The sequence below is a fragment of the Mustela erminea genome, chromosome 5 (assembly GCF_009829155.1).
Source record: "Mustela erminea isolate mMusErm1 chromosome 5, mMusErm1.Pri, whole genome shotgun sequence".
In the NCBI taxonomy this organism is placed as follows: Eukaryota; Metazoa; Chordata; class Mammalia; order Carnivora; family Mustelidae; genus Mustela; species Mustela erminea.
In genome coordinates, this window is record NC_045618.1 from 59,356,850 (window position 1) to 59,383,251 (window position 26,402).

General features: G+C 34.8%; 1 protein-coding gene across 1 annotated transcript in view; it reads left to right on the forward strand.

Annotated features, from left to right (window-relative positions):
• The window catches only part of SPRED1 (sprouty related EVH1 domain containing 1), a 114,380-nt gene that overhangs the window by 79,793 nt on the left and 8,185 nt on the right, over positions 1-26,402 (forward strand). The window contains exon 5 of the mRNA XM_032343238.1: positions 15,013-15,165. Coding sequence (XP_032199129.1) covers positions 15,013-15,165 — 153 coding nt within the window. The remainder of the gene's footprint in view (positions 1-15,012; positions 15,166-26,402) is intronic.

Here is a 26,402-nt window from a genome sequence, read left to right on the forward strand (position 1 = left end):
AGTTGACAGATAAAATTAACCATCAAATATAGGCAAAGTACTTATATAAAGAATTCACAAAAAAGGAATTGCATATTGTTAGTAAGTGTATATGAACAGTGGTAAGCAGCAGGTTGTGCAAATTAACATTTTTTAGTTATCAAAGGAAGAAGGGTTTAAAATTGACAACACCCCCCCCACCCCCACCCCGGGGTGCCTGGGTGGCTCAGATGGTTAAGTGTCCAACTCTTGATTTCAGCTCAGGTCATGATCTCTGGGTCCTGGGATCCTTGATGCCTTGCATTGGGCTTCATGTTCAGCATGGAGTCTTCTTGTCCCTCTCGTTCATCATCTACTTCTCCCTGTTCTCTTTCTCTCTTTCAAATAAATAAAATCTTCAGAAAATAAATAAATAAATAAATAATTGACACTGCCCCGTACTGTGTTTCTCTGTGAGATTGACAGATTGATGCTGTGCTAGAGAAAATGTAGATAGGTAGGTTCTTTCTAGAAAGCAGTTTGATTATATATATTAAAAAGCCTTACAAACAGAAACCTGAATGCCTGTTGATCTAGTGAACCGATTTCCAGTAATTTATACTAAGGAATAGAGATGCAGAAAGTGTTTCTTTGTTTTTTCTTGGACAAAGGTTTTTTTATACACAGATTTTTAGGTATGAGTATTTAAAGCATTAATAATAGGGGCACCTGGGTGGCTCAGTTGTTAAGGATCTCCCTTCTGCTCAGGTCATGATCATGGGGTCCTGGGATTGAGCCCTGCATTAGGCTTCCTGCTCAATGTAGGGCCTGTTTCTCCCTCTTTCACTCCTCCTGCTCATGCTCGTGTACCTCTCTTGCTGTGTCTTCCTCTGTCAAATAAATTGAAGTCTTAAAATAATAATAATAATTTTTTTAAAACAAAGTATTAATAATAAATATAAGCTATTTGGGAAAATTTGAATGATTGAATTAATTAAAGTATATCTTTATCATGCAACCATTAAACATTTTATTAGTAATTTGCTTATAATATACTAAGTAATAAAAACATAAAAATTATATGGTGTTACCACTACGCTAAAATGTTAAATATTTTTGTTTATTACTTTTGGATTGGGAGATTCTGAGCTATATATGTCTTTCTTTTTAGAACTTTTCCAGAACTTTAGAACTTTTTAGCAGCTTTGATATAATAAGTATTAATACTTCACAACAATATTATAACAGTAAACCCAAATTTGCCTGTATACCTAGTATTAATTATTTGTATTACTGTAAAAATAGTTGTAACCTAAAGACATGGCAAATGTTTTATGTGCATTTATAATCAGAAAATAAAAATGTTTTTATTTGCAAAATTTGAGAAATATAGCTAAGTTTAAAGAAAAAAAACATGTATGCTACTATCCATGATAACCACCATACATATTTTTGAATAAAGCCTGCTTCATTTTTTTCTGTACACATAAATGGGCAAGCACATGGGTTATTATAATATCATTATGCTGTAGTCTTTTTTTTCCACTCCAGTATATATTTTATATATTATACATTATAATATACTAAGTATATTATATTTAGTATATTATATTTAATTATAATGTATTTTGTTTTTTAATAGATATATCTTAATTACCAGTCCCCCATTGTACATTTAAGCATCCTTTGTTGTGTTTAAATATATGAATCTTTTAATTTTATGTTTGGTTATTTATTATTTTAAAAACACAGTGAGTTGCCGTTAATTATATATAAGAAATAAGTAATAAAATGAAAATAATATTTTTACTTAAGTCTTTAACAAAGTTCCATTTTGTTCTGGTATCAGTTAAAATTAGTCTGGAAATGAGGAGGCATTTTCTGGATTGCTCCCTGTGATGAAAGTAACTTTGGTTAAAATTCAGTTTCAGAAAGTAGAGTTTCACATACAAACACAGTCCATTACATAATGCTATTAGTCATTTTGATATTCTTCTGATTTGGTTTCACAGCATTTCTTTATATACCATTGTGTAAAGGAAAAACTGCTACAGGACATAATTTTTGCAGTACTCTGTGCATATAAAAGTCAGTGGATTTTGTAAAAAAACTGTTGTTTCCATCATTGTATTTGCTACTAGTACTGTATATATCAAGGCTTTGGTATAGAGTTAAAAATGGGGATGATATTAATGAAGAATAATAAGTTTATTTCAGAAGCAGACAAAAGAATGAAAAGTTAGAATTAGCAGGATGCTAGTGAAGAGAATTACTGTAGTATAAAGAACAGCAAGAGTAGTTATTCTGTTAGCTCCTTAGGATGGCTACTTCATAGTAAAGTATCTCCAGTGCCCTCAGTCCAAAATGTTACACACACACTCAACCCCTTAAAGAGTTATTTATATTTTACCTTCATTAGACACTAAAGCACTTGCTTGGTTTTTTAATTTTTTGTAAGTTTTTTATTTATTTATTTTTTTTTTAAAGATTTTATTTATTTATCTATCAGAGAGAGAGGGAGAGAGAGTGAGCACAGGCAGACAGAGAGGCAGGCAGAGGCAGAGTGAGAAGCAGGCTCCTTGCTGAGCAAGGAGCCCGATGTGGGACTTGATCCCAGGACGCTGGGATCATGACCTGAGCCGAAGGCAGCTGCTTAACCAACTGAGCCACCCAGGCGTCCCGGTTTTTTTATTTTCATAATAAAATAGAAAATATGCAGTGTCACTAGAGATTATGACAGTAGGCTTCCATTTAAATGTAATTTTACTAAGCGATTTTCGTATCAAGTTTTATCTTTTGGCTTTATATTCTTTGGTGTTTTTAAAATAGATTATTAAATTATATTTCTTTTGATAGAACCTAATTCTCCTCTCCCTGAGTATACATTATACCTAGTTCTTTCTTACCAAAGAGACTTAATGGTAGAAGTGACAAAATGTGAATTCCAAGGGTTGATCATAAAAGACATTGCAGCTTCTTTCTGATGCTCTTGGATTGCCTGTACTAGAAAATGACAACTCTCACAGGATTAGGATACTCAAACAATCCAGTGGAGATGTCCATGTGGTAAGGAACTGAAGTCTTGTGACAATAACAGTGTTAGTGAGCCATCTGGGAAGCCAGTCATTTACTCCCAAACAAGCCTTTAGATGACTGTAGCCATAGTTGATGTTCTGATTGTAACTCACTGGAGACTGTGAGCCAGAACCCTTTCAGTTAACAGTCAAAATTCTTAATTTCTGACCTACAGAAATCATTTATGTTAAGTGTCAATTGAAGCCGTTAAGTTTGGGGGTAATTTGTAACTAATAGAGATTTAGGTACCTATAAATGGGGTGCTACTGTAACACATACTTTAAAAGCCAGTAAAGGCTTATATGAAAATGAAGAAAACCATATAGGAAGCTGGGAGAAAGGGAGTTGCTATATAGTGGCACAGAAGGGTTAGCAGCACTGTCACTTGCAGTAATATGGGCCTTAGAAAATGTATCCAAGGGGACGCCTGGGTGGTTCAGTGGGTTAAAGCCTCTGCCTTTGACTCAGGTCATGATCCCAGGTGTGCTCAAGCCCTGCATTGAGCTCTCTGCTCAGCAGAGAGCCTGCTTCCCCCTCTCTCTCTGCCTGCTTCTGATCTCTGTCTGTCAAATAAATAAATAAATATCTTTAAAAAAAGAAAAAGAGAAAGAAAATCTAGGTGATCTAGCTAAAAAGATTTTTCAAGCAGAAGGTAAAAAATGGTGTTGCTTGGTTTCTTCTTTCTGCTTATAGGAAATGGGGTAAGGAAGGGCTCCTAAACAAAATGGAGCCAGGACCTGCTGGTTTGAAAATTCTCATCCTCTTAGTATATCATACTATGCCAAAATTGGGAAATGGCTTCCAGGCAAAGATCAGATCCAGGGCACTCTCAGAATAGCTTTGTCTAAAGATGAAGCCAAGTGTGTGATTTATAAAATCCATTCTTAAGACCTCAGAAAGATCTAAGGTATACCTCCAAGAACCTTTCAATCAAAGTGATGGGGCTTATTATCAGATTAGGGTGTCCCTTAGCAAAAATTTAAAGTAGAGAAGCGTTTTATCTTGGATTTGTGACTGTGCTTTTTGTCTAATGGTGTGAACCCCGGTAAGAATCACAAGAGACCCACAGTGTTTTCAAAAGAGTTATTTTGGCAGAAGTATCACCACCTTGGACTGAAGAGTGGCCATTTAGGTTCCCAAAATTCTGGTAGGAGTCAGGTTAAAACATTCTATACACATGTATGTAAATGTGGGCTACCTTTCAAAAAATGGAAGGGTGACTCAGAAATCAGAGACCAAATCTCTAAGGCCAGAGCCAAGAGCCATGGAGAATTCTTCCTAGGTCCTAAGTTCTCTTTATGCAGCTTGGAAGATGTGTCCACCTTGATATCAGAATTACTTTGGCTCTGACTCCATTGTGCCTCCCTATTTTCTTCTGTACATGGTGGTATTAAAACAATTTTCCTCCCTATCCTGCCCTTGTATTTTGGGTATGTGTAGGGCAGATAATTTGTCGCTTTAGTTCCCAGGTCATCACCTTGGGAGAAATTATACTCAGATGATTGTACTTAAGGAACTATACCTGAGAAGTATCATCTGTACATGGATCTATTTCGATCACATCATCCTGGAAGTGAAGTTGTTGCTCTAAAGAGATGAGACTTCTGGGGAGCCTTGGGAGAGGGATGAGTGTGTGTATTTTGTATATGAGAAAACTGTAAATTGTTTGTTCAAAAAGTGGTGAACAGTAATGGTTTTAAAATATGTCCACAAATTCTTTCATACTCCTGTCTTCATTCTAGTCTAATTCCCCTCTCTTGGAGTGTCACTGTGCTTGTGACTCACTTCTAACAAATAGAATGTGGAGGAAGTGAGAGTAGGTCCCAAGAAAATTTGTGGCTTCCATCTTGCTCTTTTTCTTGGATTACTCATTTTGGGAGAAGCTTGCTACTGTGTGCAAGGATACTTGAGAGGTTCTGTGAGGAGATCCATGTGGTGAGGAACTAAGACCTTTTTTCAGCAGCCAGCAAGGAAATGGGTTGATTTTAGACGAAAGTCTTCCTGCCTCAAACAAGCCTTCAGATAACTGCAGCCATGGATAGTACCTTTACTGTGATGTCCTAAAGGACTGTAAGCCAGAGCCATTCAGCTAATGTGCTTCAAAATTTCTCACTCACAGAAACTGTGGAATAATAAATGTATGTTCTTTGAAGCTGCTGTTTTCTGGTAATTTTTTGTGCAGGGATAGCTAACCAGTACACAAGCAGGAGGGAATATGATGAGAATGAAAGCTAACACCTGTAGTTATGTTCCTTTAATCCCTAAACTTCATCAGTTCTCAGTTTTTCAGATGATGTCTAGCTTAGGGTAAATTCTGTTTTTCAGTGGAAGAGTGTATTATATCTTGGTTTTATAGCCCTTTTGTAACAGAGAGTATGTTCAGGTAGGGGAAGAATCGTCTTTATTGTTTAAAAAAGTCTAACCTGATTATATATACATTAACCTTAATTATATCAAGAAAGGAGTGGGGGATATTGAGATGCTACAAATATGTGAGATAAATTTTTCTGAACTTCCTGTTTGAAAAATTTTTAAAGAATCGATATCCAGAATTAGAACTATGGAAGAAAACTCATAAATATACCTTAGTGCCATTGATTTCATGATAGGCCAAAGTTTTTACTGTCATTCTTCAGAATATATTAGAGATTATAAAATAATTTAATCACTGTATCAGAAATAAACCACATCGTTTTGTAATTCACCTTTGAGCTTGGCATAACTAAACATTTTGAAATTATTTCAAATACAACTTGGTTGTGATTCATAGTAGTAGTTATGTCAGGTTTACTTCATTGGTGATTGTTTGCAAAGGCAACGAAAATGGGTTTTAAAGAATAACCCATTATCTTTTTTTTTTTTTTAAACCAGAAGAGGTAATGATTGTGTTTTATTTAGATCATTAAATGTCTCGAAGACATTAAAATATCAGAGTGGAAATCCTCTCCATTTTAATTATTCAACAATTTATTCACCAGTTATTTGAGCACCTTTTCTTCTAAAGTTATATGAGGCATTTGGTTATTTGCTGGTGGGCCCTTTCTGCTTTCAGTAATTTTGGTGTCTTTATCAGTCATCATAAATCAACAGGAAGAAGTCTCCCTTTTTATTTCTTATCTGTCTTTGAAGGGTTATATAAAATACATTATCATTTGGATTTAAAATCGCATCTTGCTCATCTTTTATCCCTGATGTTTTTAGTACAGTGCTGATGACATACCTAGGTGGTACCCAAGAAGGGCTTTGTAAAGAAAAACCTTCACACTTAACGATTTTTAACCTAGCTGTAAAAAAGTACGAATGTTGTTTTTCATTGGTTTCTTTCTTTGACTGTTTTAATGAGCCTGTTGCAGGGTGGGGGGAATGAGCCAGTTAAGGTGTTTTTTTTTTGTTTTTTTTGTTTTTTTCAAAATGCTATCTCGTATTTGTTATAAGATCATTTTTACAGTGTTTCTCCGACCAGAGAATAGCTCTTGTTGTTCAGATACGCTAGATTGGTAACAAAATCCATAAAACTCACCTCACAAGAGGCCGTGGTTCTAAGAGGAAAAGATCTCAGATTTCATGCTTTTGGGAGAAAGAAAGTTGACACTCAGTTGATCCAAACGGAAGGTTGTCTTATTTTTTCTTTTGGCCACTGAGAAATACTTGACTAACTTACTCTTTTGATAGTGTCATTTCTTAGCCAAAATCATTTAAGAATTATGACTTACAGTTTAATGTAACTTTGGTTTAGGAAGGGGGATATGAGTTGTTCATGCAATAACTTTCAAAGGTGGTAACATTTTAATAAGGCTCTGTTTCTGAAAACTAAGTGGATAGGCATTTGTATCCTTTTTTAAAGATTTATGTGCTTGGAGGGAGGGACAGTGTGAGCATGGGAGCAGAGCGCAGGGCAGAGGGAAGGAATCTCCAGCAGACCTACTGAGTGCAGGGCCACACTTGGTCTCAGCACAGAGATCATGACCCAAGCCAGAGTCAAGAGTCAGATGCCCAACTAGCAGAGCCACCAAGGCACCTCCGTGGAAAGGCGTTATTTAGCTAGCAAATGGATGCTATGTTACTGTGACCATCACCATCCTACATTAAGTACTATTCCACAGTTGAGGTCCCAAAACTTGAGTATATTTCACATAGAGTTTTTGTTATCTAACAAGGGAGCAAAAGAACTATATAACCTTTTTGCATAATGATTTGTCATTTACATTTTGTTCTTGACTCTTAGACTAATACATCTTTAAGCAGAATATTAGGGCAGTTAGAAAATTATAAAGAAGAAATCAGGAATTATTTATTCCTACGCAAACGTAACTGCTGTGAAAAATTTAGGTAGCTCTGCCTAGGTTTTTCTTTGTTCTTTTGCTTGTATTCAAATACATATTTCTTTATTTAAAGTACTATGAGAATCAGTCTCTTTTCCATTTGGATTGTGTGCGTGTTTTAAACATTTTATTTTTTTTTTTTTAATTTTTTTAAAGATTCTATTTATTTATTTGACAGACAGAGATCACAAGTAGGCAGAGAGGCAGAGAGAGAGGAGGAAGCAGGCTCCCCGCTGAGCAGAGAGCCCGATGCGGGACTCGATCCCGGAACCCCGAGATCATGACCCGAGCCGAAGGCAGCGGCTTAACCCACTGAGCCACCCAGGCGCCCCTAAACATTTTATTTTTAAGTAATGTCTGTACCTAGTGTGGAGCTCAGACCTATAGCCCTCAGATCAAGAGTTTCATGCTCCATGGACTGAGCCAGCTGGGCCCACTCCTTGATTGTGTTTTGGAAGGATTCTTGTTTGTATTGGTGATGGTAGTGATGGTGGTAGTTGAAATTTAAGTAGTATAAATCCTAAAATATGGACCCCCAAAGTCTGACTTGAGTTTTTGCATTTAGCCATTCTAATCACGTAGCTGTGCCAGACAGTTTATTTAACCACTCATGTTTTATTGAACCTTTATTTTCCACAGTCTCTTATATTAATTTTTGTTGGTATTTTTCCAGGTGTGACCTTAGGATAAAATCCTAAAAATAGATTTACCAGTTACAGGATTGTATAAATTTATATCGTTACCAGGAACAAAATAACTAAAAAACAAATTAACAGACAATAAACAATTCCTGAAAATCTAACACCACATTTAAGTCAAACTGACTTTATTAGAAAAGTAGTTTGTTTTGTTTGTTGATTAACCTAGGGTGGAAGACTTGTTTTCTTTTTTCTGTTTTTGTGGGACATTATGTCTTGGTACACTTCTCGTTCCTTCCATATTTCATAACTGATTACTGTGTTCAGATTGCTTAAAATTCTTTATGTGCTATTAAGTGTTTTTAGACAAAGCTCACAGACAAATGCAAGATTAAAAACTCACAGGTTAGTGTATTCTTACTCTTAAACTAATCAAAGGAACTAAAGAAATCTAGTGAGCAGAATAGGATATAATTGTGGTCAAATCTAAAATGAATTGCTACTGGGTGCAAAATATTAATGATGATTTTGCTGGGCTTGTGGAATTGTAATTTTTTCTGTGCTTCCCAAGTTTGCATAATTTGAGTATATGATTTTAAATGCCAAAAGAAAAACAGTTTTTGTAACATTTTTAACATATGCAATGCTAAAATGTAAGACTTTTTCATCAAAGAACATTTTAAAATTCTTTCATCATGCTAAAATTAACTAATAATATAATTACTAAACTCTTCTCTTGTTGGTTATAACCCAGACACACATTTTCAAACCTGTGTTTTGTGATATACAAAAACAAGAGTAAAGTTCTTGAGCAGCAAGTAGACCAATAATACTTTTTCCACATGTGATTATTCATTGGGAATCGTATTTTAAAAGGTTTGCAGAACAACGCTAAGTTGTCTGTACTCAGAATTACACAGTAAGAAGGGATAAAGGGAGGAGAGGAGCAAAGTCGGTTTCTATTTTCTCCGCAGCTGTCATCTAGCCTTATGTTCTGATAGAGAGCTACAGCTGGAATTATTTTATTGTTTTACCCTGCATCCTTTTGCCTCTACACATTAAATTGCTATAGTAGTCTTAGAAAAAGAAAAAGCTACACAATCTCTTAGCAACCATAGGAGAATAATTATTATACCAGCCTCTGAGAGTGAAACAGATTTCCATTGTACATTAAATATTGGCATTGGTTACTATATAGATAATACAGATGAGCCTATGCCAGCACAGTCCTAAGAGCATTGAATGTGGGTGTATAGGACTGCTATAGATAATTTGTTTAAAGCCAGGGAGCATGCAAATGTATGTACAGTCTTTATGTATATCATGTGTTAAATTTTCTGCTCTTGTGAAAGATTTTTGGCTTTTCCCAACACCTAACTTTAGAATATGTCCATGTTCCCATAGTAATTGTTACTTTTAAGGGTTTGTAATTCCGTTAAAAACATTCAAATTTGACTTAGCTGAATACTTTTTTACTCAGTTGTATCCAACTTAAAGTTTTGGGTTTTATTAATTTTAATTAAATTAAATGAAATTTAATTTAATTTAATTTAATTAAATAACAAAGTGTTTTTCTTATTTGACAAATAAGATTGGCAAAGATCAGTAAGTGGTAAAGCCCAGTGTGAACAGAGATGTGAGGAAATGGTCTCTCTGACATGTACTGTTGAGGGGTTTTCGAATGATACATAAGCTTACTAGAAGGTAGCTTGGTAATACAATGGAGATATATGTATATTCTTTATTCAGTGATTATATTTATGGAAATGAATCCTAAGGAAATAATATTAGCACTGCACCAGGTTGTGTGTATAAGGACGTGCATTGCAACATACATAATAGAAAGTTGGAAGGAATCTAAAGGTTCACAATTAGAGTATTGCTTACAAACAAATACTGAACTTTTTTGCAACCATTTCAAAGCACAAGGTACATCTTTATAAACTGATGTGGTGAAAGGTCCATGATACATTTTGAAGTGAGAAAAAGCACCACATGGATAGACTGTCTATAGTATAAATGAAACCATATTCTTTGTAGGATCTGAACCAATAAACATGCATTAAGAAGTCTGGAAAGCTCTTTATCAAATTATAGTAGGTTTTATTCCATGGGGTTGGGATAATGAGCAGAATTTTTCTGTGTAATTTGAACTTTTACATTTATTAGAATTATTTCTTTTGTGGGTGAAGATTTTTTTGTTAAAGACTTTTTTCCTACATTTTAATTCCTGTTACACCAGATTTACTGAGTCTATATTACTATAATGTGGTCTGATTTGTGGATGATTGCATGTTAAAGGTTATTTACATGATACTATATGACGGTCATAATTATAAGCCCTACGGATAAAATGTAGGCAAAGTCTCGCATTACTGGCTCCTGGCAGAAATACAAATAAAAGAACACTTAGAATATAGGGTGATAGACAAAAGTGTTTTTGAGGAGCTTTAGAGGAGGGAATGATTAAATTGGGGAGTGGATCACCAAAGACTTTTTAAGAGTTTATAGCTGACATTGTCAATGTTTTTCTTGTGGAAAAATTGAAGATAGTCATTGTGGGCAGTGGAAATGACATGTATGAGGAATCAGAAGTGTGAAATGTAGAATGGTAAGAAACAAGCACATCAATATTTCTGAAACCAAAAGATTTGAGGATGAAATAGTATTAGGAGACATGATAAAATAACAAACCTATCCATTCGTTAGTTCTTTTGTTCATTCTCAGAGTTTCTTGTTTCCAGAAAGAAAATACTATGTAACTTTTAGTAAGAAATTAATTATTGTAAAAATTAAATAGCAGATAGGTACGTATAAGTACAAATTATAATAATGCCTGGGCTTGGTGAGAATATGGATATGTGAATTGTTAGAACCACCTTTGAAACGAATTTTTATTATGTAAACTGGGTCATACATAGGTATATCCTGTAATCCACCGTTTTTATTCCTGGATATTTACTAGAAAAACCTCATGTGCATAAATACCATAAAGTCTGTAAAAGAATGTTCTTAGCGACATTGTTTGAAATAGCAAAACAAAAAACAAAACAAAAAAAGATTAACTGGGGGGAAGAGGGCCCATTTCTGTGGATTTGTGTAAATTACATTTCTTATGAAGGTGTTCCTCAGGCAATACTGATTTTCTTCCCTTCCACTCTCCAGTATGTTCAGGATTCCCCAAAAGAGCTTTGATAATTGGAAATCTTAGAAGGGCTCTGAGCAGAAAGACAAATAGATTTGCATGAATAGCCTTCCCCAAGGCTGGAAACAAGGAGATCAGTTAAAGGCCTGCTGATAGAACATATTAAAAAAAAAGATAATGAGAGAAAGTGGATTTGAAAGATACTCCGAAGGTGAACTTGTTTAGAAAATAGTTTTTTTTAATCGACAGAAAGATAGGTTGCATGAATGCAGATGGGTTTGGGGCAAAGGTTAAAGAATGTCTTAGTTCATTATTTCACATACAGAGTAGGGGGAAATGTATTTAAACCAAAAAGCATGTGACTAATTCCCTAGTTAAATTACTTGAGTGTTTTAATCACACCCGTGCACACACACACAAATATTGTAATTCTGTATCACAAACAATTGTGATATTGTTTGTGGCCAGGATAAAAGTAAAGCTCTAGAAAAATTGGAAAATTACTCAATCAAACCATCAAGGATAAGTGTTAACATTCCTTTTATATCCTTTCAATCTTTTATTTTTTTATGGTCATGATAATACTATAAATAAAATTTTGTTTACTGACTTCTAAAAATTAAGTGTTTCCCCATATAGTGGATATTAGTCATAAGCCTAATTTCAAATGACTGCTCAATATTCCATTAAGTGGGGATACCATAATTTATGTAATGATTGCCATATTTTGGGATATTAGGGTTATTTCTTCATTTTTACTATTTTACTATTAAAAGTAATTCTGAAAAAAATACTTTTGCCTAAAGCTTCGTCCATTTAGTACCTTTTTTCTTCGCAAGATTCAAGAATTTGTCAAAATGTTTGAATATTTTAAAATTTTTATACATTCTACTTTTCACAAATGGTTGTTCCAGATTTTACTCATGTATATAGAATTAGTAGTGAATAAGAATGACATTTTTACTTATTACTGCGTTTTTTAAAACTCTTCCAGTATACATCGAAATTTTTAACTTGCTGAAGGAGATATAATTAAGTAGTAGGACAATACTCTCCTAGTTTGTGATTCTATAAAAATGTTAGTTTGTTTCTTACAGTTCAGGGATAATCGGCTTTATTGTAGATTGTAGACTCTATAATAGATGGGGGAGGGGAGTTGTTTGTTCTTACCATATAAGACACCTGAAGAATGTTTTCTTTATTTTACTAGCTGAGACCCATTTAGGTGTAGTTATAAATTCAGTGATTTACTATAGTAATTATAGTATATAGTAACTATAGTTATTAGGTTAATTCTAGCTGTTTTGGTAAACATTTTTAAGTAGAACTAAATTATTTGTTACCCAAATAACAATAAACACATTTTTATTTATTTAATAATGAAATAATCAACACTCTTGATAGTTCCCTTTAAAAAAAGAAATGTGTTCTTGGGGCACCTGGGTTGCTCAGTGGGTTAAAGCCTCTGCCTTTGGCTCAGGTCATGATCCCAGAGTCCTGGAATCAAGCCCCTCATCGGGCTCTCTGCTCAGCAGGGAGCCTGCTTCCTCCTCTCTCTCTGCCTGCCTCTCTGCCTACTTGTGATCTGTCTGTCAAATAAATAAATAAAATCTTAACAAAAAATAAAAATAAATGTGTTCTTAATCAAAATGAAATGTGTTTTTGCTTCATGTACAGAATATAAATAGAATAAACCCAAGTCAGTAGAGTAGAATACTTGTATTATATAACAAGTTTATGATGTTCAGATACAAATTTTTCAGTAGGCTTATCTTAAATTTTAAAATACTTCTCAATTAGATTGGAATTCAGTAAAAACAACCTGGTCCAAATAGTTGTCAGCATTATAAGGATAATTACTTTGTAGTTACTACTGGTCTTACTTAGTACTACTTCTGCCACCACTACTGCTGCTACTAGAGCAATTCATGCTTGTTTACAAATTTTAATATTTTGAGTATTCCAATTAACCCCAAAGTTATTGGTGCAAATATATCCAGCTTATAATAAAACCATAATTTAGAGAAGTTAATTGCTTAAATTTTATACCTTAGTTGGATGAGACAAGTTTCTAACTTAGGCCTTTTCTCTTAACCTCCTCCCAGTCCCCCATGTTTTCTTCTATTCAGTCTGCTTATGATTTTTTTTTTTAAAGATTTTATTTATTTACTTGAGAGAGAGACAGTGAGAGAGAGCATGAACGAGGAGGTCAGAGAGAGAAGCAGACTCCCCATGGAGCTGGGAGCCTGATGCGGGACTCGATCCCGAGACTCCAGGATCATGACCTGAGCCGAAGGCAGTCGTCCAACCAACTGAGCCACCCAGGCGTCCCTGCTTATGATTTTTGATAGTTACTTGAATTATTTTAAAAACTGTCTAGAACATTTTCATACCTTTCAAAATTTTTTACTCTTTCCAATTTTCATCTTGCATTTTTAAAGAATGTTTGCTGGTTACTAGTATTTAACTGACTTATTTCTAGTAATTAATTTAGCATTAACTATCATAACTCACTGGAACAATTGTAATGGAAATTAGCTAAAAAGAACAATTAACTGGGTTTGACATTTTAGTTTTAAGTGATATTACATTCTCAAATATATTTTTATTTATTATTTTATTTATTTTTTTTTATTATTTTTTAAGAATTTCATATATTTATTTGACAGAGAGAAAGCAAGAGAGGGAATACAAGCGCGGAGTGGGAGAGGGAGAAGCAGGCTCCCTGCCAAGTAGGGACCCTGACTCCCGGCTCGATCCCAGAACCCTGGGATCACAAACTGAGCCAAAGACAGACACTTAACGACTGAGCCACTCAGACACCCCTCAAATATATTTTTTAAAGTTCAATTGCTTTTAGTTTTCGGGGCATTTTCACATATATTATCATCTCACTAAATCCTTAAGAAAATCCATGTGATAAAATAGCATAGGTATTAAAAGTATTTGATAATTGAAGAAACCAATTCCACAGAAATTAAATATCACAAGACTACTTTGTTCCAGGGCAAGGACTAGAACCTGCATTTATAAACTAAAATATGTTAGCTATTTTATTAATCTTATTACTTAGTCTTAGAGCACCAGATTTTTAAATGTTTGTTTTTTTTTTTTTTTAAGTTCATAAAGGTTTGCACCTTTAAGATTTAGCCCTGTAGTGATTACTCCAAATATTATTTTAAGCTAAGGCAGTGAAAGTATTTCTGTCATTTTTATTTGGCTTTCACAGTCTTTTCAGATAATTACACAGTAACAGGAAAAGTAATGGCAAATCTACATATCTTTAAACAAATTATTTATGAAATTTCAAAAACATGTCATTAGGGCCTGTCATTGAGCCTATCCCCTACCTAAGTCTCATGTGCCTCAGTTGAATCAGCATGTTCAGGCTAATTAATTCTTTCATTCATTCAGTAAGATCATGGACTGTGGTTTTCTTTTGATCCCCTGTATCATGTAGCACAGCACAGTCCTTGGTACATGCTTTTTTAACTTACAAGACAACACTTACATTGATTTGTTTCTTCTCTGTAATAATTTCTTCATTTTCTATGTATGTATGTCACTTCTCGTTTAAAGTTTCATTTAGATTAGATTATCTCTCTCACGTGGCATGGTTAGGCTTTTGATTCTTCCTAAGTTGTCTTCCAGAAGGAAGCCCATTTTGCTCATAAAATTGATTTATTATTAATATTATTGTTATTTTATTTTGACCTGGCTACCTAATCATAATTATTTGAGTTTGGGGAATTGCCATTTATAATGATGGTAGTGGTACTTAATGATTTGCTAAATACTTGCTAGCCTGAAACTCTCTTACTTTATTTTTGTTTATATCCTGGCAACTAATGAATTTGGGGGATTATTCCATTAGGCAACTGAAGAGGACACTTCCAGTTCTCTAGTGAAAGATCATCTTTTCCAGCAAGAGACAGTTGTTACCAGTGAGCCTTATAGAAGCTCAAGACCTTCTGCCTTTGAAGATCTGAATGCCAGAAGAGTTTACTTGCAAAGCCAAGCCAATCAGGTGAGAAGATTAAATATTTTTCAGTGTATTATTCATATGTATAGAAATTGGATATATTGGAGAAGAACATTAAGACTATCTGCCTTTGTCAGACAAAATAAACAACAGAAATCTAGGAGAATGTGATTAAATTAAACCATAAATTTGACTTTATATTTTTTTATTACAAAGGTGAAAAGGGAAAGTATGTTATAGTTTCATTATCTGGGAGGAAAAGCCATTTTAGCCTCTTAGGAACCAAAAGTTTCCCTAACTTTACATGAAGCTTCTCAGATTAGAGATACTGTGAAAAATATCCTGAGCAAACATACCTGTTTTGGCATATAGACTGATAAATTTCATTGAGTTATTTCTTGTAGCTTAGCTCAGATACTAGTAATGTACTCCTAAATCAACTTAGTGAAAGTATTTCCTTTGGGTACTCAGTATACAACCTTCTGATTGTTCCAGTTGATCTAAAAATGAGACCTTAATAGTAGGCTGTAACCCTATTTTTATGTCACTCACAAATGTTATCAGATCTGTTAGACCATTCATGATCCCATTTCTCTTAGTAATAGAAACAGATGCTTTCATTGTTAAATAAGCATTTTAACTGTTTCAATATGAAGACATGTGGTTTAAACGATACCCAGTATATGTCTACAAAATCAGAAGCCAATCAAAGTGCTTTTTTAAAAAATGTTTTAGGGGCACCTTTAGGTTAAGTCTCTGCCTTCAGCTCAGATCATGATCTCCGAGTTCTGGGATGGAGCCCATTGCTGGGCTTTCTCCTCAGCAGGGAGCATGCTTCCTCCTCTCTCTCTGCCTGTTTGTGATCTCTGTCTGTCAAATAAGTAAATAAAATCTTAAAAAAAAAAATTTAAAATGTTTTAAAGTACTCTTCTTGATATATGTTATTTATAAGATGTATTAGTGTCTGTTGGGATTGTGGCTATGACTAAAGTCCACCTGATTCTCATTTCATGATTCTCATTTTAACCTGAGGATCTCAAACATGCAGCTTGTTAGGGAAGAAATTTGCTTTGCATTTGCTCTTCCTTCTATCTGGAACATTTTTCTCCTAGATTTTCATGGAGTTTACCCCTCACTTGAGGTCACCTTTTCTATGAACCCTTCCCTGGGAACTCTAAATAAAATAACAACTTTTCTATCACTACTCTATCTTTATTCTGCTTTATTTTTCTTCATAACATTTATCACTTCCTAACTTTAATGTACTTAATTTTTCTATTTGTACTTTTAGTTTGTTCCCTGATATCTTCAGAAACCTAGAAGTTTCTGAATAAAGTGAGCCTCTAGTTAACATTTGTTGAATGAGAGAATAGATAAATGCTAACAGCATCAGCTTAGAAGCAAATGATGTTTTGATTCGGTTTATTCCTGGTCTTATTCAGTGCTGGGAACTTGATTAATTCAGGATCACTTGGTGACTTTACTTTGTTATATTATAATTTTTTAATTTTACACACAATGTTATTTGTTTCAGAGGTACAGGGTGTAGGGTTCATCCATCTTATATAATACCCAGTGCTCAGTACAACACCCTCCCCAGTATCCATCACCCATCTCTTCATCCAGCAACCCTTATTTTGTTTCCTATAAGTCTCTACAGTTTGTCTCCCTCTCTGGTTTTGTCTTGTTTCGTTTTTTCCTCTCTTCCCCTATGATCCTCTACATTGTTTCTTAAATTCCACGTATCAGAAAGATTTTAAGATAATTGTCTTTCTCCTGACTTATTTCACTTAGCATAATACCCTCTAGTTCCATCCTTGTCGTTGCAAAGGGCAAGGTTTTTGTTGGATGCGTAGTGTTTCATTGTATATATTTACCCAGCGGGGGTGGGGGAAGGGCAACGCCGTGTGAGACTTTATTTTAATGACTCAGTGGCATTCCTCAGGATTCATTTTGAGGATAAATACAGCTAGGACTTTTGAGATGCTAGGCATTAAGTAGCTTCTCTCTTTCCCCATTCCCACTCTTTCCCTCTATCTTATTCATACAAACTCAGCATGGCCATTTATCTCTGTTTCTCTTTACATACCCATTTCATTCTTTTTTTCCTGGGGTCTAGGTTCTTTGTTTCCTCATTGATTAGTAGTGTATTATGACTTTTAGAATGTCAGGCTTAGCTCTTCAGTCAACATGACATTCTAACCTGGATCCCTATAGTCCCAAACCAATTCCATATTCTTACAAGAAGGAAGCCTATTGGTTCAGCTCAAGGAAGGTTTATTTATATATGCTACATAGCTCTCCATTCCAAGGTTACAGGATGGGCCAGTTAGGCAAAGAAGAGATAAAATGTTGCACACTATCCACCTTTGCCACTTTTGGGCAGAGCTCCTGTTCTAGACTATCTTGTAAGTATATGGCTTGCCTTTGTGTCAAGTGCCAGATCCTGGTTTAATCATATTTACGGCTGATTGGCAAGAGATTGGCAAGGCTAATCATGGCATCCTTTGAGCAAAGAGATGTTTCTTTTTTTGCCTTGTGTAAATTTAATCTGTATGTTTTACATTTCCTCCCTAAACTTGTTACTTTGCTGTTTTTCATATGGTCTTGTTTGCTTAATAGAACCAAGCTAGGCACCAGGAGAAAAATTGTTCCTGGATAGAAATTTCTCCACCAGTTGGTAAGATCTTGGGCTTCAGACAAAGGCAGATCTAGTTTTAAATCCTGTCCTTTTAATTTACTTCAGATTAAAAACTAATGCTCTCCGTCTTACTGTTTCCTCATATGTAAATATCAATGATAATAAAACTTGCTCCTGTAGTGTTATTTTAGGGGTTAAGGAAGATCACTCATTCATGCAGACATTGTTATGTTTTTGAAATATATACATGTGATAAATGCTAGAGCACCTACTATGTGCCAGGCCCTCTTCTAAGCCCTGACAGTAGCTGTGAACAAGAAAAATAACATCCCTAGCCTCATGAAGGATATAAATGCTAGTAAGGGAGATAGACAATAAATAAGTTAAAGCAATAATGTATAGTAACAGTGCTATGAAACAAAGTAATGGGAAATAGAATAGTAGGAATATAGAGGGGGACTTACATAGAGCTATAAGGTGATAGGGAAAGTCCTCTGGGGGAGCTATTTATATGAAGATATGAGTAATATCAAAACAAAACATAATAGTCATGTGAAAATCCAGGGGTGAGGGACGGGATATCCAAGCAGCAGCTTGGTATGTCAGAGAAACAGTCTGATAGACCTGCAGTTTAGTGAGCAAAGGTGGTAAATATACTGCAAGTTATAGTTAGAGAATTTAGTAGAGTTTGGATAGAGTAAGGCTATTGGGAGGAGTAGGAATTTTGTTCTAGTTTCAATGAGAAGCAATTGGAAGGTTTTTAATCTCCAATTAAGGTCCCAGTTGCATTTTTAAAACATTATTATGGCTTCTGTGTGGAGAATGGACAGTTAGGATGTGGTCATGAGTGGAATTAAGACCAATTTTGAAGCTATTGTTTTCATCCAGGTGAAAGATTTTGGTGATTTGGACTAGATAGAAATGATGAGAATTGGTTAGATAAGGAGTAAATTCTGGAAGGAAGAGCCAAAAGAGTCTGGATAATAGATTAGAGTCCAGGATGCCTTCTAAGTTTGAGGTCTAAGCAAGAGAATGAGTAACGATGCCATTATCTGAGATGGGCAAGTCTAGGACAGTTACTTCTGTCACCACCAATATAGGACCACTCCCCCTTCCCACTCCTGTTAGCACAGAGTGAAAGACTGACCTAATATCTATAGGTTGTATGTTAGGACATGTGGGCTTTTCTATTCTGAATGATGTGTATCATCATTAAATAAACTCGTGATTATTTCATGGTGAAAAAGATGACTCTCTAATCTTTCATGTGATCAGATAGTTTTTAATTGTTTACTTAACTGAAGTTCCACTTTCCCCCCGTCCTCAGAATTTATAGGCCCTTTCGTTTTCACGTTGGCCATTTTTCAAACACATTGGTATTGTCATCTATTGGCGAAGCTTTTTTTTTCTCCTTCTAAGAAGATGAGACTCTTTTTTCTTTGATAGTGTTTGATTGTCTTGATTTGTTCTGTCAAACACATGAGTGTTCCCCCAGTACCTAGAACTGCAGTTTATATCGATATTCTTCACATTTTCCCCTCTAAATCATGGTATATGAAGTGGCATAAAGAAACCTGGTAGTATTTCTTCCTGGTGTTTATCATAAATAAAATTACTGAAAGCAACACATTAATTTCAGAGAATCGTTCTGCTTTTACTTTGGAAGATGACTTGCATTCTCATATTTAATTATTTTCAGATTAGTTGTTAGAAGTGTTATGTGTTTTCATGTTTAATAATTTTATCTAACCTCTGTAATTGTCTTAGGAAATCAAGAAGACTATTTAAAATGAGATTTTTATAGTCTTTTGGTCTTTCACTAAGTGCTTTTGATTCTGATATTACACTTGAGCAGAAACAATATCTTTAGTTTTTGTCAGCGAAGAAATTCATGCATAGAATCATTAAGTACCTCTGAATGTCATTAGATTGATGCTTGTTGATTATAAGAATTCTGAGGTTATTTACAAATGTTAAATGTTTCTTCCTTCTACCTTCTTCCTCTTCTCCTTCTCTTCCTTTTTATTCTAACTCAGATTAAAGTATTTCCTTTTATGGTAAACAGGCAGCTTTATATTTCATTGAATCTGATTAAGTGTGGCCCCTTGAACCTTATCATAGCTGGTCTCTACTGTGTGCTGAGTACTATGGAAAGCACTTCTATAACTCATATTGCTCTTCACAGCAACCTCTATGACAAACTACCTCATTTGGGAGATAGAAATTATCTATAGTTTATGCATGTTTTTGTCTAAGTTTACTATGAAATTTTATAAGAAATGCAAGAAAAATTAATTGGTACAAGAAGGAAAAAGTAATTTTAAGCCAGTTTCACTTTGAGAAAAATAATAGCAAAAATAGAGACTGAAAATAGTTTGCATACCTTTTCCGGGGATTTTTGGAATCAGAACAATCCATCTGGAGTCATTATTTGCTCATTAGCATCTAGGCTTCCTAGGAAATAAGATAGTTAAGATTGGGGGTATCCAGTTTAATACTTTTAAATACAAAATATGTTCCAATATCTTGAGCGATGGGCAGAAAAACTCATTAGTGGAGGAGAGTGGGATATACAAACATCCTGAAGTAGACCTGTGATTCATATAGTTGAGCAGTGGGAAAAATCTTGGTGACTCTGACACAAAGTTACAATAGACTAATATCATCCCAGACCCTGGGAACTTATGTGGCCTACCTTTCTTGACTGAGAGAACTATAAACTTTAAGCTACTCTTTTGACTGATGGGAGAGAGAAGAACTGAGCCCTTCTCCCAGCTTGGCAATGATGGTAGTAGTGGAGTGGTTGAAGAATATAGTGGCCTTGCAGAAAACTACAGAATAATGCTAGGTCACTGCAGAGAGGGAAGTAAACATTTGCCAGGCAGCTCTTAGCATGGGGATTTTGAACATGGCTTCTGGAGCCAGACTGTTAGGATCTAAATTCCAGCTTCTTTACAACTTTTCCTTATCTCTAAGATTGATGTGACATAGAGAAACAAGGGTTATGTTTTATGAGTTTGTTTAACTAGACATTTAATTACCCATTTGCTGATGTTAAAATAAGTGAACTCAGTTTATTAGGGATTAGAGTGGAGTAGGTATTCTCCCTTAAAGCTACTGTAGATATTAACTGTGCATTTAATAAGTAATTACAGAGTTTCTTAACAGGAATAATGCACATTTATATTTGGCACAGTCCTGTTATAGTGGTATTCCACTTGTCCATTTGGATGTCCCCTAATAGGCCTCACAGAATTAATTACCTGTATTACAGAGTCTGGCCTTAAACTTGAAGGTCAGAAACCATATTTTGTCAGGATGTTAAGACATGCGTCATCTTTCATGGCATAAAATAATCAAATTTAAGAAAAATGTTTAATAAAAATTAGAATGGAAAATTTAATTTAAGCTATCATGTGGACTGTAGTACTAGTGTAGCTTGTTTTAGTACATTGTCTACAGAAAATAGATCTTCATGAGATACTAGATGATTGCCAGAATCTAGCTTCATGCACACATGCTCAACAGAGTACTTACGTGCTTGGATGTTTAATTGCCTTTGACTGGATAGCTTGATGGATCCTTCCCTGCAACAGAATGATCTTGCCAAAAGGATTAGACAAGAAGTACAAAAGGTCTGAGATTTTCATCCTGGCTAACAGGTTAACCTGCAGTTTCTATGGATGCTGACAGAAAATAAGACTGGTAGATGAGAGACAAAGGGCATTATTACTAACAGCACAATAAAGTAGCCTGAGCTTCATGATTGCGTTGGCCCCCTGGCCTTCTAGGCCCCCTGGGGTTGGTGCTGAGATGCTCAGTAGATGTTGCACACTCATTTGAGTTTGCATCACAGCATTGGAACCCTGGGCTTAGGGAACCCAAGTCTTTTTTAAAGGACAGTAAGTTTTGCCTGACTTTTGCCGGGGAGGGAGACAGTGTTGTAGTCATACTGGATACTAAACAAACCTAACTGAAAACTGGGAAGACATTATACTTCAGTGGTTTCACTTTACACACATCTTGGCATAGAAATAGTCTGAAACAAAGGCAAACAGTGCCTTTCCTCACCAGATCTGCAGAAATGAGACCTCTGGAGAATTGTTACTTAACACTAGCTGAAAAAAACACTAGGTTTTTTCCTCAAGATATGCATAGATAGGTATTGTAAGTATTTGTCTTTGACTCATTTTCTGTGCTTCTATAGGCTATTTAAATCCTTTTGATGGATAGGTTCATTCTTTCAAAATGTTAATGCTCTCAGTCAGGTATTAGGTCAGTTAGATCTAATAGGCCTAGAAGCCATTATAGCTCTTGTACTCAATTTTGCTTACTTTCAAGTCCTGAAGGTCATTTCATTGTGGACAAATAAAAGCACATGTATCAGTGAGCTTCTGATGGAAGATTTATGACATATTTAATACATAGAAAACAATATATATAATGAACACCTGAGAAAACAGCAAACAACTTAAAGAGCACCCCCAGTCTCATCTCCTTGCTTTTTATTCTAGAGGTAACCATTACCTTGGATTTTATTTGCTTTGCATACCTGTGCTTTTCTTGGTAGCTCAACCACTTATTTCTTCTTCTCTAGCCAGTGGATATTTCAGTTGTTTGCATGTTTTTGTTGTTACTAGGCATACTGCTAGTACAAACATATGTAAGACTTACTTCAGCATGTATAGGAAACATTGACATTGATGTGTACAGAAGACTCTGAACAAATTAGACAAATTAGTCTATAGGATTCACGTGTTCTAGGAATAAGAGATATTGAGCATTTGTGAGATTATAGAAATAGCTGTGATTTTTCCTTTATAAAATGATTTTAACTAAGTGGTCTTCTATGACCTTGTTTCTGAGTAATCTGAATAATAAAATTTTCAGTAGCATTTCTCCATTTTTAGTTTTATTTATGGGCAATATCTCTTAGTTTCTGGTAGTTTTTCACTCTCTTAAAGGGTTTTTTGATGAATAGGTACTCTAAATTTTAATGCAACTAAATTTATCATTCTTTTCCTGATGGTGTTTCTACAAATTCCTCCCTATTATTTTCTCAAAGATTTTCTCCCTATACTACAAGTACAAATGTATGACGTGTATCCATCATTATGGTATCATGGAGGTTTTTTTATTGCTCTAAAAATTCTCTGTGTTCCTTCTATTCACCTCTACTCCACCCCACCAAAACACAACTCTTGGCAACCACTTATCTTTTTACTATCTTTATAGTTTGCCTGGATCAGAAAGTCATATAGTTGGAATCATAACGCGTATAGCCTTTTCAGATTGGTTTCTTTCAATTAGTAATATATATGTAAAACTCTTCCATGACTTTTTTTTTTTTAAATACTGAATAATACTCTCTATTGTCTGGGTATACCACACTTTATCCCTTCAAAGCTGCTATAAATATTGCAGTGCAGATTTTTGTCTGGACATAAGATTTTGAATCTTACGAGTAAATATCAAGGAGCACAATTGCTGGATCATGTGGGAAGAATATGTTTAGTGTTGTAAGAAATTAGCAAATTGTCTTCCAAAGTAGCTTGTACCATTTTGAATTCCCACCCAGCAGTCAGTAAGGGCTCCTCTTGCTCCATGTTCTCCCCAGCATTTGGCATTCTAAGTGTTCTGAATACTGGCCATTCTACTAGTTGTGTAGCGGTATCTCATTATTTTAATTTGCATTTCCTTGGTGACTTAAGGTACACAGCATCTTCTCATTTGCTTACTTTCCATTTGTGTATCTTTCTTGGTCAAATTCCTTTAGAGATCTTGGCCCATTTTTTAAATTGGGTTGTTTGGTTTTTAACAGTTCTTTGTATATTTTTGATAACAGTCCTTTATCAGATATCTTTTACAAATATTTTCTCCAGTCTGTGGCTTGTCTTATTATTATTTTGACATTGTATTTTGCAGAACAGAAGTTTTAAATTTTTAATGAAGTCCACATTATCAGTTCTTTTTTTCATGGGTTGTGTTGTAACTAAAAAGTTATCGCCATTACCAGGGTCATATCTTCTGTTCCATTGATCTATTTGTTCTTTTGCTGATACCACACTGTCTTGATTAATATAGCCTGGAAGTCAGGTAATATCACTCTTCCGGCTTTAATTCTACTTCAGTATGGTATTGGGTATATTGGGTCTTTTACCTCTTTCTGTAAACTTTAGCATCAGTTTGTCAGTATCTACAAAAGAATATGCTGGGGTTTAATTAGGATTTCATTGACTCTGTAGACCAGACGTCTTGATGGTATTGAGTCTCCCAGTCCTTGAATGTGGAATATCTCTGCATTTATTTTCTTTTATTTTGTTCATCAGCATTTTATCGTTTTCCTCATACAGATGTTACATACATATTTTGTTAGATGTGTGCCCAAGTATTTCATTTTGTGGAGTGCTAATGTGAATAGTACGGTGTTTTTAATGTCAAACTCTGTATGTTTATTGTTCATATATAGGGAAGTGATTGTCTTTTATATATAAATCTTGTATCTTATGGCCTTATTGTTTATTCTAGGAGTTACTTTATCAGTTCTTTCAGATTTTCTACATAGATGATTATGTCATCTGTGAACAAGATCAGTTTTATTTCTTCCTTCTCAATCTATATGCCTTTTATTTCCTTTTCTTGTCTTATTGCATTAGCTAGAACTCTACCTTTGGATTTAATCTTCTTTTTCTAATTTCCAGTGGTGAAAACTTAGATTACTGATTCTTCTCTAATATATTTGGATTTGGACTTCCTTCACTCTGTCCCACAATTTTCATTTCTGTTATGTTCAAAATACTACTTATTTTCTTTTGCTTTCTTCTTTGATCTATATGTTATTTAAAAGTGTGTTGTTTTGTTTAATCTCTATATTTGGGGGGATTTTTCGCTTACCCTTCTGTTGCTGAGTTCTAGTTTAATTCCTTTGTGGTGTAAGAGCAGACACTGTAATTTCTATTCTTCTAAATTTAGCAAAGTCTGTTTTATGGCCCAGAATGTGGTCTGTCTTGGTTAATGTTCATGTGAGCTTGAGAAAATATGTATTCTGCTATTAAGTAGTCTGTAGATGTCATTTATATTCACTTGATTGATTGTGTTGAATTCATTATGTCCTTACTATGTCCACTATGTCCTTACTGATTTTCTGCCTGTTGGATCTGTCCTTTTATGATAGAAGGGTATTGAAGTCTCCGGCTGTGGTAATAGGTACCTATGTATCTCTTTGCGGTTCTATCAGGTTTTGCCTTCTGTAAGTTAATGCTCTGTTCTTAAGCATGTACACATTAAGGATTGCAGGTCTTAGAAAATTAATCTCATAACATTATGTAATGCCCTCTTTATTTTCTTTTAAGATTTAATGTATTCCTTTGAGAGAGAGAAGGGGTTCCCAAGCAGGGGGAGAGGCAGAGGGAGACAAAGAAGCAGGCTCCCTGCTCAATGTGGGCTTCGATCCCAGGACCCCCAGGATCATGACCTGAGCCAAAGGCAGACGCTTAACCATCTGAGCCACCCAGGCGCTCCTTAGTGCCCCTCTTTATGACCAGTAAACTTTGTTTGCTTTGAAGTATGCCTTGTCTGAAATGAATTATATTTGCTTTCTTTTGATTAGTGTTAGCATAGTGTATTATTCCTATTTGCAGCTCAGTTAAGAATAAGAAAAGGAGGGACGCCTGGGTGGCTCAGTTGGTTAAGCAGCTGCCTTCAGCTCAGGTCATGATCCCAGCGTCCTGGAATCGAGTCCCACATCGGGCTCCTTGCTCAGCAGGGAGCCTGCTTCTCCCTCTGCCTCTGCCTGCCATTCTGCCTGCCTGTGCTTGCTCTCTCTCCCTCTCTCTCTCTGCTAAATAAATAAAATCTTAAAGAAAAAAAAAATAAGAAAATGAAATTGTATTTTATTTTGAAAATAAATTTTTTTTTTCTCAGTGCTCCTTTACTCTTACATATATCTGAGTTTCTGATCTATATCATTTTCCTTCATAACATTTCTTCATAACTTCGTAACATTTCTTATAAAGCAGGTCTACTGACAACAAATTTCTTTAGTTTTTATTTGCCTGAGAAAGTCTTTATCTTTTTTGAAGTTTGCTTTTTGGCAAGGTACAGAATTCTAGGCTGACAGATTTTTTTCTTTCACCACCTTAAGTATTTCACTCCACTGTCCTCTTACATACAAGGTTTCTGAGGATAAGTCAGATGTAATTCTTTGCTCTTCTGTAAGTGAGGAACTTTTGTTTTTGTTCATTTTTCAGGATTTTTTAATCTTTGAGTTTTTATAGTTTGAAAATGATATTCTTGAGTGTAGTGTGTTTTTTGGCATTTATTCTGCTTGGTGTTCTTTGAGTTTCCTGTGTCTGTGGTTTGATGTCCGACATTAATTTAGTTGTGAATTCTCAGTCGTTACTATTTTAAATAGCTCAGAGATTTTTTTTTCCCCTCAGTCATGTCCAGTCTAATAAGTTCAGCAAAGGCATTCTCCATTTCTCTTAATGTTTGTGACCCCTAGCATTTTTTTGATTCCTTATTAGTTTCTGTCTCTTTCCTTATATTGCTCATTTATTCTTGCATGCTGTCTATCCATCAGAGCTTTTAATATATTAATCATAGTTGTTTTCCATTCCTAGTCTCCTAATCCCAACAGCCC